At 52.9% G+C, this 12,769-nt stretch overlaps 1 protein-coding gene across 2 annotated transcripts; it reads right to left on the bottom strand.

Annotated features, from left to right (window-relative positions):
* Positions 1-259: 259 nt before the first annotated feature.
* On the bottom strand, positions 260-12,752 carry LOC136566921 (splicing factor 3A subunit 2-like). 2 transcript variants are annotated; one of them, XM_066566300.1, is made up of 9 exons: positions 12,688-12,752; positions 11,519-11,689; positions 10,527-10,598; positions 9,177-9,223; positions 8,307-8,416; positions 6,938-6,987; positions 4,436-4,576; positions 1,799-1,867; positions 260-737 (listed from the first exon to the last, which is right to left on the bottom strand). In XM_066566300.1, the coding sequence occupies exons 2-9, from the start codon at positions 11,642-11,644 to the stop codon at positions 405-407; spliced, it is 948 nt and encodes a 315-aa protein (XP_066422397.1). In that variant the 5' UTR covers positions 11,645-11,689; positions 12,688-12,752; the 3' UTR covers positions 260-404. The 2 variants fall into 2 exon arrangements, with proteins under 2 accessions (XP_066422397.1, XP_066422398.1); XM_066566301.1 differs by lacking the exon at positions 12,688-12,752 and adding an exon at positions 12,602-12,655.
* Between the last annotated feature and the right edge of the window lie 17 nt (positions 12,753-12,769).

The raw sequence follows: 12,769 nt of genomic DNA, 5'->3' as shown, positions 1-12,769 counted from the left end.
ATCAGTAACAGGAGCCTTTCCATGTCCCCCCTCAGTGAATGAACAGGGATGAAGGGCTTTGGTTGAATCAAAACTGATTAATGGGGGGTAATTAATGGGACAGCCTGAGGGGGATTCCTCAGGCCGAGACAGCTGATGGAAGGAGATGCCTTGAGATTCCCAATCCTTTGCCTCCTCTTTGGAGAATTTCCAAAATACAACCAGCCTGGGAATGGGGGTGAGGACAGTGAACCCCAAAAGCAGCACAGGAAAGCAGAGGGAAAGGAGAATCAAAAACCTTTTAATGAACCTACAGAGTTCATTGAGCTTTGCAGAGGTACAAAAAGGATCTGTTCCCTGGATGGATGGGGGGTGAGCTGCAGTTAAAAAGACACAAATCCCAAGGGATGGAGTCCAGGAGAGCTTCAGTTGGAGGGAGGAGGAGGGGGGATGGTGCCCGGGCCCTCGGTGGGCAGCGGCGGCCGCATCATGGGGGGCAGGGGAGCCGGGGGGGGCACCCCGGGCGCTGGGGGCAGCTGGGGGGGCACCGGGGGGGGGGGCACCGGCCCCGAGGGGGGCATGGGGGGCAGAGCCATGCCCCCGGGGGGAGGGGGGGGCATGGAGTCGGGCAGGGGGGGCCGGGGGGGCAGCCCGTTCATCAGGGGAGGGGGCGGCGGCCGCTTGACGGTCGGGGGCCCCGGGGGGAGGTTTGGGGGCGCTGGGGGCTTCTCCATCTTGAAGTGGAATTGAAGGAAGAACTGGGAATGGGAGAGAAAAGGGAACGATTAAATCAGAGATTGCCAGAATTCTGGAGTGCCCTGAGCTGGGAGGGACCCTCAGGGATTCATTGATCCAACCCCTGTCCCTGCACAGCCACCCCAACATCCCCACCCTGGGCAGCCCTGGGAGCTCCTGGAGCTCTGGCAGCCTTGGCACCATTCCCTGGGGAGCCTGGGCAGTGCCCAGCAGCCTGGTGACAGCTCTGCCAGCACCCAGGAGCTGCTCTCTGCCCCAGAGAACAGCTCAGGCCCCTCCTGTCACCCTCCTGTCCCAGCCCTGGCAGCATCTGTGACTGGCACCGGTCTTGCCCCAGATTTTAACTCCTCTGGACTCTGAGCACTGAGGTTCCTGTGAGGGGTGGGAGCCCCCCAGGCACTGTTCCCTGGATAAAGGGGAGCAGCCCCAGCCCCAGGATGCCTCAGGCAGGTGTGTGCAGGGAACACAGGGCACAGAGCCAGGCAGAGGACACAGTCCATTCTCATGGAATCTTTAGGCTGGGAAAAGCCAAACCTAACCCTAACCCTAAGATCAACAAGTCCAGCAGCAGCACATTCACCACTAAACCATGACCACAAATGCCACATCCACGTGTTTTTGAACCCTTCCAGGGGTGGTGACTTCACCACTGGCCTAGGCAGTCTGTTCCAATGCCTGACAATGCTTTAAGTGAAGGAATTTTCCCAATATCCAACCTAAACTTCCCCTGGCACAGCTTGAGGCCGCTCCCTCTGCTCTCTTCTGTTCCCTGGGAGCAGAGCCTGACCCCCCTCTGGCTGCACCCTCCTGTCAGGGAGCTCTAAGAGCAAGAAGGTTCCCCCCAAGCCTCCTTTTCTCTGGGTATTTATGCCCCATCCTGCTGCTGCTGCCAGAAACTGAATCCTCTCCAAGATTCCCCACAAGGGGATCTCTGTCAGCTCCCACTGCTCAGGTGCATTTAGAGAATGGAGATTGGAACAGCAGAGGCAAAGGACAGAACTGATGCCACTCTCTCAAGTTGCTCTGCTCTCCTTAAGGACAAACATCACAAAACCTCAGTTACCTGTTTGGTTTCTCTGTTCCAGTGAGTCCAAAACTTTCCCTCAGCTTTATCAATTTCTCTGCTTGGCACCTGCACCAAAAGAGAACACAGAGCTATTCTTAGCAGCACCAGATTAGCTCAAAGGCCCTTTTTAGCCCCAGAGCCTGAGAGATAAGCACAGTTATTCCAGGCCTTGCAGAGTTGTTATTAGACAGAAGTGGGGGCAGGAAAGAATTAAGTTACTTCCCTATCGGTCAAGGACGAGCAGCAAAAATCCCTCCCTGAACATCTGCACAGAGGCTGAGCAGTGAAGCCCAGGAGGCTCCTGTCTGTGCCAGACTCTGGGAATTCACAGCTCCCCAGGGCTCAGCACAGTCTGGTTTTCATACCAGAGTCCTCCACCAAACCTCAGTGGGGTTTAAAGACTTCCAGCCACGTCTTCCTGACCCCCCCTTCCTCTCCATGAGGGTTAGCACAGACATCAGAGGCTTCATTAGGAATTAATTACAGAATGTCCTGAGCTGGAAGGGACCCTCAGGGATGATCAGTGCAGCCCCATCCCTGCCCAGGCACCCCAACATCCCCACCCTGAGCAGCCCTGGGAGCTCCTGGAGCTCTGGCAGCCTTGGCACCATTCCCTGGGGAGCCTGGGCAGTGCCCAGCAGCCTCGGGGGGCAGAACCTTGCCCTGAGCTCCATGCCAAGGCCTGGCCCAGCTCCAGCCCTTGCTGGGCTCCTGTCCCTGTCCCAGAGCAGAGCTCAGCCCCTGCCCCTGTGCCTGCCCTGGGCAGGAGCTGCAGCCCCCAGGAGCCTCCCCTCAGTCTCCTGGGCTCCAGCTGAACCAGCCAAGTGCCCTCAGCTGCTCCTCAGCCCTTCCCCAGCTCCGTGTCCCTCCTTTGGCCACTCTCCAACAGCTTTGGCTCCTTCTGATCTCGTGGTGCCCAAAGTGCCCCCAGCACTGGAGGTGAGGCTGCCCCAGGGCAGAGCAGAGTGGGACAATCCCTCCCTGGGCCTGGTGCCCCCAGCACAGGGTGGCCCTTGGGGCTGCCAGGACCCAGCAGTGACTCAGATCCAACTTGCCCCTGACCAGGACCCCCAGGGCCCTTTCTGCAGTGTCTGAGATGAGCCAGATCTGCTGTGATGCCTGGAACAGTTGCTGAGCACATCCCAAGGGATGCTCCTGCCTTAGAGGAGCTCAGCTTGGGCACCTTGGTCTGGTTCTCTGCATGTCTGCTGATTTCCAGGACATCTGGGTCCTGTTTGGCTTTGGGATTTGCTGCTGAATTCCTTTTTTCCTCAGACCCTTGCCCAGCTCTGTGTCCCTCCTCTGGACACTCTCTAATGGCTCAGTACCTTCCTCACATCACAGTGACCACACATAACACTGATGGTGAGGCCACCCCAGAGCAGAGCAGGACAATCCCTTCCCTTGACCTGGCAAAGGCAGGAAGGGAATTCTCCCAGCTTTCCCAGGATTGCTTTCTGTCTTAAGCTGGAAATAGACATATTCTATCCCTATCTGTCAGAGCTGGGGCAGTTCTCTGCTGTTCTTTGGGCAGTTTTTTCTTTATCTCTCCCACACCAACCCTCCCTCCAGGAGATCTCTGCTGTCCATGGCCACTGAGTGTCCCTGCAGGGCTGATCCAATTCCAGCATCCCATGGGGAGATGCTGCGCCCAGGGCAGGAGCCAAGCATTCCTACCTGGATCCAATGTGAGCCTGGCACAGCACAGCAGCCTTTGCCCAGTGCATTCCCAGAGGAGCAGCTTCTGCTGCCCTGCATGGCCAGAGGGAGCCCAGGCCCATCTCCAGCAGCCCTGGAGCTGCAGAGGAAAACTCCCCCCTTGTGCAGGATCCCTGCTCCAGCAGAACCACAGCTGGCACTGCAGGAGGGCTGAGCCCCCATGGGATGGGGCTGTGCCACCCCCTGACACACAGGGGGCAGGGCATGGTCTGACTCTGGCAGGGTTTGTTTGTTTGTACTATTCCATTTGTATTTTTAGTTTTCCTAGTAAAGAACTGTTATTCCTATTCCCATATCTTTGCCTGAGAGCCTTCTAATTTCAAAATTATAATAATTAATTCTCCATTTCAAGGGAGGCTGCTGCCTTCCTTAGCACACACCTGTCTGTCCAAACCCAGACACCAGGTCCCAGGGCTGCAGAGCACAGGTGCAGACACAGGGTGTCAGCTCCTATTCTGACTCTGGCAGTAGGTTATTTTGTTTGTACTGTTACATTTGTATTTTTAATTTTCCTAGAAAAGAACTGTTATTCCTATTCCCATATCTTTGCCTGAGAGCCCCCTAATTTCAAAATTATAGCAATTAGGAGGGAGAGGGTTTGCATTTTCCATTTCAGGGGAGGCTGCTGCCTTCCTGAGCACACACCTGTCTGTTCAAACCCAGACACCAGGACCCAGGGTGTCAGCTCCTATTCTGACTCTGTTTGCACTATTACATCTGTATTTCCAGTTTCCCTAGTAAAGAACCATTACTCTTATTCCTCTATCTTCGCCTAAGAGCACCTTAATTTCAAAATTATAAAAATTCAGAGGGAGAGGGTTTGCATTTTTCATTTCAGGGAGGCTGCTGCCTTCCTGAGCACACAGCTGTGCTGTCAGAGCCAGGCAGTGTCCCAGCCTTGCCCTGCAGTCTCACCTTGAAGGCAATGGTCTCGTAGGGCTCAGCTGCCATCAGCAGGTACTGCCAGCGCCGGTCCGGGGGCTCGATGCGCTGCTCGTAGGCCGACATGAAGCGGTGCCGGGGCATGATGCTCTCTGCTATCTCTGGGTAATCGATCTGGGGGGACAGGGCAGCATCAACAACCCCCCTGTGCACCCCCAGCTCTGCTCAGAAGCACAGAGTAATGAGGTTGGGAGAGACCTCTGTCACAGATGTATTTTATGGAAAAGCCTTTCCTTAGGGTTTTTTCTGCTGAGGAGCTGAGAGGCCTCAGAAATGAAATGTGAGCAATGGTTATCTGCTGCTGTGGAATGCAACAGGTGCATCTGGGATTGCTCCATGTTGGTTGTTTCTAATTAATGGCCAATCACAGTCAGCTGGCTCAGACTCTCTGAGGGTAACGAGCTTTTGTTATTCTTTCCTTTCCTTTTTCCTTTCCCCTTTCCTTTTTCCTTTCCTTTTCCCTTTCCTTCCCTTTTTCCTTTCCTTTCCCCTTTCCTTCCCTTTTTCCTTTCCTTTCCCCTTTCCTTCCCTTTTTCCTTTCCTTTCCCTTTCCCCTTTCCTTTCCTTTCCCCTTTCCTTCCCTTTTTCCTTTCCTTTCCCCTTTCCTTCCCTTCCCTTTTCCCTTTCCCCTTTCCTTCCCTTCCCTTTTCCCTTTCCCCTTTCCTTCCCCTTCTCCTTTCCTTTCTCCTTTTCTTCCCTTTCTCCTTTCCTGCCTTCTGATGAAATCCTTTCTTCTATTCTTTTAGTATGGTTTTAATATATCGTTTTCTTTTAATATATATATCATACAATAATAAATCAACTTTCTGAAACATGGAGTCAAGATTCTCATCTCTTCCCTTGTCCTGGGACCCCCTGTGAACACCACCACAAACAACCCCCCCTCTGCACCCCCAGCTCTGCTCAGAATCCCAGAATCACAGAGAATCAGAATCCCAGAATAATGAGGTTGGAAGAGACCTCTAAGATCATGGAGTCCAACCTATGCCCTAACACCTCAACCAGACTATAGCACCAAGTGCCATGTCCAGTCTTTATTTTTAAACACATCCAGAGATGGTGATTCCACCACCTCCCTGGCAAGAGCATTCCAGTGCTTTATTATTCTTTTGGTGAAAAATTTCTTCCTAATATCCAACCTACACCTTCCCTGACATAGCTGGAGACTGTATCCCCTACAGTCTGTGTCCTGTCCTTTTTGCTGTCAGACTCCCCCAAAGGCTCCCAAACCCAGCTGCTGCCTCCCTGTTCTGAGATGAGAAGCTCTTCAGCACAGGAGCTTTTTCTGACCCTGCTGAGGTCTCTTGCAGGCTGGGGAAGTGGCCAGGAGCTGGCTGGGTCAGCACAAAAACCTCAGGGATGTTTTTCAGAATCACAAGGTTGGAAGAGACCTCTAAGATCATCAAGTCCAACCTATGCCCTAACACCCCAACCAGAATGTAGCACCAAGTGCCATGTCCAGTCTTTATTTTTAAACACATCCAGAGATGGTGATTCCACCACCTCCCTGAGAAGAACATTCCAGAAAAATTTCTTCCTAATATCCAACCTGTACCTTCTCTGATGCAGCTTGAGGCTGTGTCCTCTGGTTCTGTCAGTGCTGCCCAGTGGAAGAGACCAACCCCACCTGTCTCCAACCTCCCTTCAGGAAGGTGTAGAGAGCAATAAGGTCACCTCTGAGCCTCCTCTTCTCCAGGCTAAACAACCCCAGCTCCTTCAAATATTCCTCACTGGCTTTGTGTTCCCAGCTCCTCACCAGCCTTGTTGCCTTCCTCAAGCATCTCAAGGTCCTTCCTAAACTGAGGAGCCAGAACTGGACACAATAATCAAAGTGTGCCCTCACCAGTGCCAAGCACAGGGGCAGAATGACCTCCCTGATCCTCCTGGCCACACAATTCCTGATCCAGGCCAGGAGCCATTGGCCTTCTTGGCCACCAAACACATCCCCCAGTGTGGAGCACACCCAGAGCAATCCCCAAGGCAAAGGAAACAAAGAGCAGAGGAAAGGCTGAGAATCCCAGAATGGTTTGGGATTAAAGTCCCCAAACTGAATTAGGGGAAATTTAGGAGAGATGTTGGGAAGGAATTGTTCCCTGAGAGGGGTGGGAGGGCCTGGCACAGAGTGCCCAGAGCAGCTGTGGTTGCTCCATCCCTGGAAGTGTCCAAGGCCAGGTTAGAGCAAACTGGTCTCATGGGAGATGTCCCTGCCCATCACAGGGGGATGGAAATAGATAAATTTTAATGCCCAAACCATCCTGTGATGCTCATCTCATTCCACCTCAGAAATATCCCTCTCCTACTACACAGCCTGAGAGCTGAGCTCAGGGATTTGCTCAACACAATCAGCTGCAGCAACAAGGAAGACAAGGCCTCCTTATTATTATTGATTTCATGGATCCTGCAAAGAACTGCTCATTTAGCAGCAGTGGAAAACCTGGAAAACCCTGACAAGGAGAGTTTGAACCCTGCCCTTACCTGGAAGAGAAGGCTCTGCTGGCCTGTTTCTGGGTCTCTCTGTTTGGTCACTGTAAAACAAAAATAAGAAAGCTGAGAATGCTCCAGCAGAGTGAGAGCAGCATTAATCTGCCCTGGGAAACACACAAAGTTTCCAACAATTAAATATTACAAGATTTTTCTCCTGTTTGTCAAACAAAATGTCACAAAGCTGCTCCTGTAAGGTGGGCAGGCCCTGGCACAGGGTGCCCAGAGCAGCTGGGGCTGCCCCTGCATCCCTGGCAGTGCCCAAGGCCAGGCTGGACAGGGCTGGGAGCAGCCTGGGATGGTGGAAGGTGTCCCTGCCATGGCAGGGGTGGGATGGGTTTAAGGTCCCCTCCAACCCAAACCATTCTGGGATTGTGTCACTGCCATGGGCAGGTTTGGGTCCCTCACCCCAAGAATGACATTGAGGGGCTGGGGGTGTCCAGAGAATGGAACAGAGCTGGGGAAGGGGCTGGAGCACCAGGAGAGGCTGAGGGAGCTGGGAAGGGGCTGAGCCTGGAGCAAAGGAGGCTCAGGGGGGCCCTTGTGGCTCTGCACAGCTCCTGCCAGGAGGGGACAGCCCAGGGGTGTCAGGCTCTGCTCCCAGGAACAGGGACAGGAGGAGAGGGAACGGCCACAGAGGGAACAGGGAACAGCTGGGAACAGGGACAGGAGCAGAGGGAACAGCCACAGAGGGAACAGGGAAAAGCTAGGCCAGATTTAGGTTGGAAATTGGGAAAATACCTTCCCTGAAAGGCTGTAAAGCATTGGAAGGGGCAGTCCAGGAATCAGCATCCCTGTTAAAACACCTGTGGATGTGGCACCTGGGGACATGGTTTAGCTGGCAGTGCTAAGTTTACTGTTGGACTCAACGACCTTAAAGTATTTTCCAACCTAAATTATTCCATGATTCTCCTCTGCTGAAGTTCAGCTGCTGTGGGGCAAAGCACTGGTGAGGTTAAAAAGCCAAATTTTGCATTGCTGGCCAAAAAAACATGAAAACCAGAAAAAACCCCATGAGTTCTGCATGGAACAGAATGGGGTTTTTCAGAATGACATTGTTTATTTTATTTTTTTTTTCCTAATGATTTACAGCATTAATGAAAGGTGCTGCAGCACAAGAGGAGGAGATGAAATGCCATCATCTCCCTGGCAGCCTGAGACACACCCATCTATTATTGAAGTGGTTCTCCCTGCCTGCCAGCCATAAAGAGAAGTTCCATGAGCAATTTAAACAATAAAAAGACTCCAGGAAAGAGCCCATATCTTATTCATGGGCAGAACTGCTCCAAAGAATTAAAGAATAATTCACATCTCACCAGGCAGGGACTGCCCAGCAGGGACCTCCTGGGCACCCCTGGCTCACCTTTGTAGCCTGGGCGCCCAATTTTCACAAATTTCTTCACTTCCACTTTGACCTTCTCTGGGGCAGGCTGGGCTGGGGCTTCCTTGGCTTCCTTGGCAGCTCGTCGAGCCCTGGGGATGAATTCAGAATTTAAGAATTATTGTTTCTAAAGGAAACCCAGGAGCAGTTTGAATCCCTCAGCACAGCATTCCACAGGAATCATGCCAGGAAATCCTATTTTATCCCCAGCTGTATCCATCCTCCTCCCTAGCTAAAGGTTGTCACTCAACCATCTGATCCACCCTCACCATGACCTTGAGGCCAGGCTCCACAGATGGATTTGAAAAGACTTTAATTCTTGAAATCAACATGAAAAAGAAAGAAAAAAGCAAAAAGAAAGCCAAACCCACAGATCAAGCAAAGCAAACTGGATTCCTTAAAACAAAACTTACAAACTTCTCTAAACCTGTATTGATAAATCCAGATCACAGAATTTTGGAATCTCCTGAGTTGAGGAATCAAATCCAGTCTCTGGCCCTGCTCACACTCCAACAATCCCACCCTGAACATCCTGAGAGCATTGTCCAAATGTTCCTGGAGCTCTGGCAGGCAGAGGTCCTTCTATCTAGACTCAGACAATTTGCCTTTAAAACTCTCTCTCCCTCTTCCTTCAGAAATTTCACAACTGGATTTGAACTTGAGCTTAAAATGGAGATCTTGAGCATCATTTTTCAAGCAGGTTCAGGCTGTGCCTCCTGGCTGCCTGAGGAACCACAGTCAAAGAACAATCAAGCAGAGTGCAGTGGAGTTAAAGAACTACAGACACTCAACATCATTAATATTAAAGTGCTTCAGTAATGGAGAATAAAGTTATGGCAGAGGATAACTTACAAATTGGTCTGATGCTTCTTCCCCTGGGTATGTGCTAAGTAACTCCCCTGAAATAAAAACCAAGGTGGAAGTTAAATGAAGCCATGCCTGAACCATTCCTGTCACAGGGTGGCTGCAGCACTCCCTGACAAGGGAGTTTTAATCCTCAGCACAGAGGAATCTCACTCCAAAAGTGCAGATTGCTCTCAGCTGCTGAGCTGCCATGATGTCTTGGGTTATAAGATATGTGTGTATTTTATTTTTATGTGTTAGAAGTGGGGCAGTTATTTTCTGTTAATTGGGCAGTTTCCTTTATCTCTTCTACAGCTAATCTTCCCTCTGGGGAGATATCTTTGTTAATGAACTATTGGATCTCACTACATAACTGATAAAATTACATCATCTCATTGTGAGGTGCCTGCTCAGGGGGAGGAGCTGAGCATTCTTACTTGGATATAATCTGAGATTTAGCACACTGGAAGCAGTCTTTCTCTGTTAGAGTCTATGAAGAACAGCTTTATTTTTTACTAGATTCTCAGAAGAAGACCAAGCTCATCTACACTACTGCTGAACCTTCAGAAGAAAACTACAGCCCTCAACAAGATCACAGCCCACACTGTCAGGTTTATCCAGCTATCCCAGATGGGGCTGTGTGTTCTGTTCCCACCTGTCAGAGCTGGGGCAGTTCTCTGCTGTTCTTGGGGCAGTTTTTTCTTTATCTCTCCCACACCAACCCTCCCTCCAGGAGATCTCTGCTGTCCATGGCCACTGAGTGTCCCTGCAGGGCTGATCCAATTCCAGCATCCCATGGGGAGATGCTGCACCCAGGGCAGGAGCCGAGCATTCCTACCTGGATCCAATCTGAGCTTTGGGACACCAGAACAGCCTTTCCTCTGCATTGCCAGAGGAGCAGCTGCCTTTTCCACTGGAGCTGCAGAGGAAAACTCCCCCCTTGTGCAGGATCCCTGCTCCAGCAGAACCACAGCTGGCACTGCAGGAGGGCTGAGCCCCCATGGGATGGGGCTGTGCCACCCCCTGACACACAGGGGGCAGGGCATGGGCTGACTCTGGCAGTGTTGTTTTGTATCACTGCACTGTTTATTTTTTTTTTTCCCCTAATAAAGAACTGTTATTCCTGCTCCCATATCTTTGCCTGAGAGACCCCAAATTTCAAATTTATAACAATTCCCAGGGAGGGGGGTTACATTTTCCATTTCAGGGGAGGCTCCTGCCTTCCTTAACAAACACCTATCTGTTCAAACCAAGACACCACCCCTCACATCTCAGCAATCACTGCCCAGGTGCTGAAGCTCCTGTTATTCCCAAGTTGCTGCTGCTGCTGGGATCAGGACAGGCACATGTTCCCCTCACCTCATTGTTGTGCAGTGTCAGGCAAAGCTTGCACTCGTAGGAGCCCAGATGATTTTTCATAAAATAGGGGTCCTGGGAAGAGAATGATGGACAAGTTATGAGCAAAATCCATTGGCAAAGCAAGGGAATAACCAAAATACTGCAGAGTTCTGCACTGGAGGAAGTGGGTTCCTCCTCCTGAGGCTGCTGGGCACTGCCCAGGCTCCCCAGGGAATGGTCCCAGTCCAAGGACAGAGCTCCAGGAATGTTTGGATACCACTCTCAGGGATGCTCAGGGTGGGATTTTTGGGGTGTCTGTGCAGGGACAGGGGCTGCACTGATCATCCCTGAGGGTCCCTCCCAGCTCAGGAAATCCTAGGATCCTGTAGCTGAGTTCACATTTTTAATTAACAGCACAAGAGAGCTTTAGGAGGAGGATACAGAGAGAACCAACAGCAGCTGTGTGCATTGGTGACAGAATCCCCAACTGCAGCAGGAAACACCACAACCCAAACCAGCCCTGGGGAGACTGGGAATAGATGGATACACAAGAGCTGGAACCTCCTTGTGACTCTGTCCCAAATATTCCTTATTCAACCCCCACATGTCCACAAACAGGAATATTTAAACCCAACTCACAGCTCAGCTTGGACACAAAAAGGCTCTGGGGTGACCATAGAGCCTAAAGGGGCTCCAAGAGAGCTGGAGGGGAACTTTGGAACAGGACAAGGGGAAATGGCTTCAAATAGACCAAGAGTAGGTTTAGTTGGGATATTGGGAAGAAATTCTTGGCTGTGAGGGTGGTGAGGCCCTGGCATGGATTTCCCAGAGCATCCGTGGCTGCCCCTGCATCCCTGGAAGCATCCAAAGCCAGGCTGGAAGGGGGCTTGGAGCACCTGCGATAGCTGCAGATGTCCCTGGAAGAGCTTTAATGCTCCTTTCAACCCAAACCCCGCCATGATGCCATGGATGTGACCCTGCACCGTGTCCCCGGGCCGTGGGGGTCCCTGTACCTTGTTGATGTCGATGGTCTCCAGGGCCAGCTGGCGGAGCCGCTCCCGCCGGTCGCGGTTGCTCTCGGAGGCCGAGGCCACGCCCCCGCTGCCGGTTTTACCCCCGGGGCGGTGCTGGAAATCCATGGCGGGGATTCCTGGCCTTCAGCTCCTCCTGGAGAAACGGACAAGCTGGGAGAAGAAAGCGGTCACTGAGTCACAGGATTGTTCAGCCCGGCGGTGAGGATGGGGAGGACACCCCAGACGCGCCCTGGGTACACAGCACGGGATGCAATCCCACATGGAGCACATCTGGTACCACCAACTCAGGAAAGTGGAGTAAAAGGACCCAGAAAATCCCCCCGGAGCCCTTCCTATCTCCTCAGCCACTCCCAAGGCCAGCTGGGCCCCACTGAGGCCAAGCAGCCCCACCAGAGGCCCCCCAAGACCCCAAACAGGAGCTTTCCCCCCTCACCCGAGGCACCAACAGCCCCAGAGCTCCCCCCTGTCCACCACCAGATCTGCTGCCCCACCACCACAGGCTGCCCAGCTCTTCCAGTCTCTCCATACCCAACACACCCAGTCCCTCCTTCCCAGTCCCTCCTCACCAGTTCTCCCAGTCCCCCCTTCCCAGCTCTCCCAGTCCCTCCATACCCAAGACTCCCAGTCCCTCATACCCAGCTCTCCCAGCACCTCCTTCCTAGTTCTCCCAGTCCCTGATACCCAGCTCTCCCAGTTTCTCCTTCCCAGCACTCCCAATCCCTCCTTCCCTGCACTCCCAGTCCCTCCACACCCAGCTCTCACCCAGCTTTTCCTTACCCAGCTCTCCCAGTCCCTCCATACCCAAGACTCCCAGTACCCCCTTCCCAGTTCTCCCAGCCTCTCCTCACCCAGCTCTCCCAGTTCCTCCTTCCCAGCTCTCCCAGTCCCACCTCACCGAGCTCTCCCAGCCTTTCCTTACCCAGCACTCCCGGTCTCTCCTCACTCAGTTCTCCCGGTCTCTCCTTACCCAGCACTCCCGGTCCCTCCTTCCCAGTTCTCCCAGTCCCTCAATACGCAGCTCTCTGAATCCCCCCCTTCCCAGCACTCCCACCCTTTTCTCACCCAGCTCTCCCGGTTATCCCAGCTCCAGTTGTCCCAGTCCTGCCCCGATCCCCCTCTCTCCTCACGCCCCCACCCCCGCTCGGTACCTGCGCGCGGCCCCGCTCTGTCCCCAGCGCACGCGCGCTCCCGTCCCTGCGCATGCGCGCTCCCGCCGCCCCGCGAGCGCTT

Source organism: Molothrus aeneus, chromosome 27 (assembly GCF_037042795.1).
Source record: "Molothrus aeneus isolate 106 chromosome 27, BPBGC_Maene_1.0, whole genome shotgun sequence".
Lineage (NCBI taxonomy): Eukaryota > Metazoa > Chordata > Aves > Passeriformes > Icteridae > Molothrus > Molothrus aeneus.
Note: the sequence above shows the minus strand (reverse complement) of the source record. Positions and strands in the feature narration are given on the sequence as shown.

Coding starts and splice junctions, on each gene's coding strand:
- LOC136566921 (XM_066566300.1), bottom strand. CDS start 11,644: ATGGATTTCCAGCACCGCCCCGGGGGTAAAACCGGCAGCGGGGGCGTG. Junction 6,988..8,306: donor TGGGCGCCCAGGCTACAAAG/GTGAGCCAGGGG, acceptor TTTGTTTTACAG/TGACCAAACAGAGAGACCCA. Junction 1,868..4,435: donor ACGAGACCATTGCCTTCAAG/GTGAGACTGCAG, acceptor CTTTTGGTGCAG/GTGCCAAGCAGAGAAATTGA.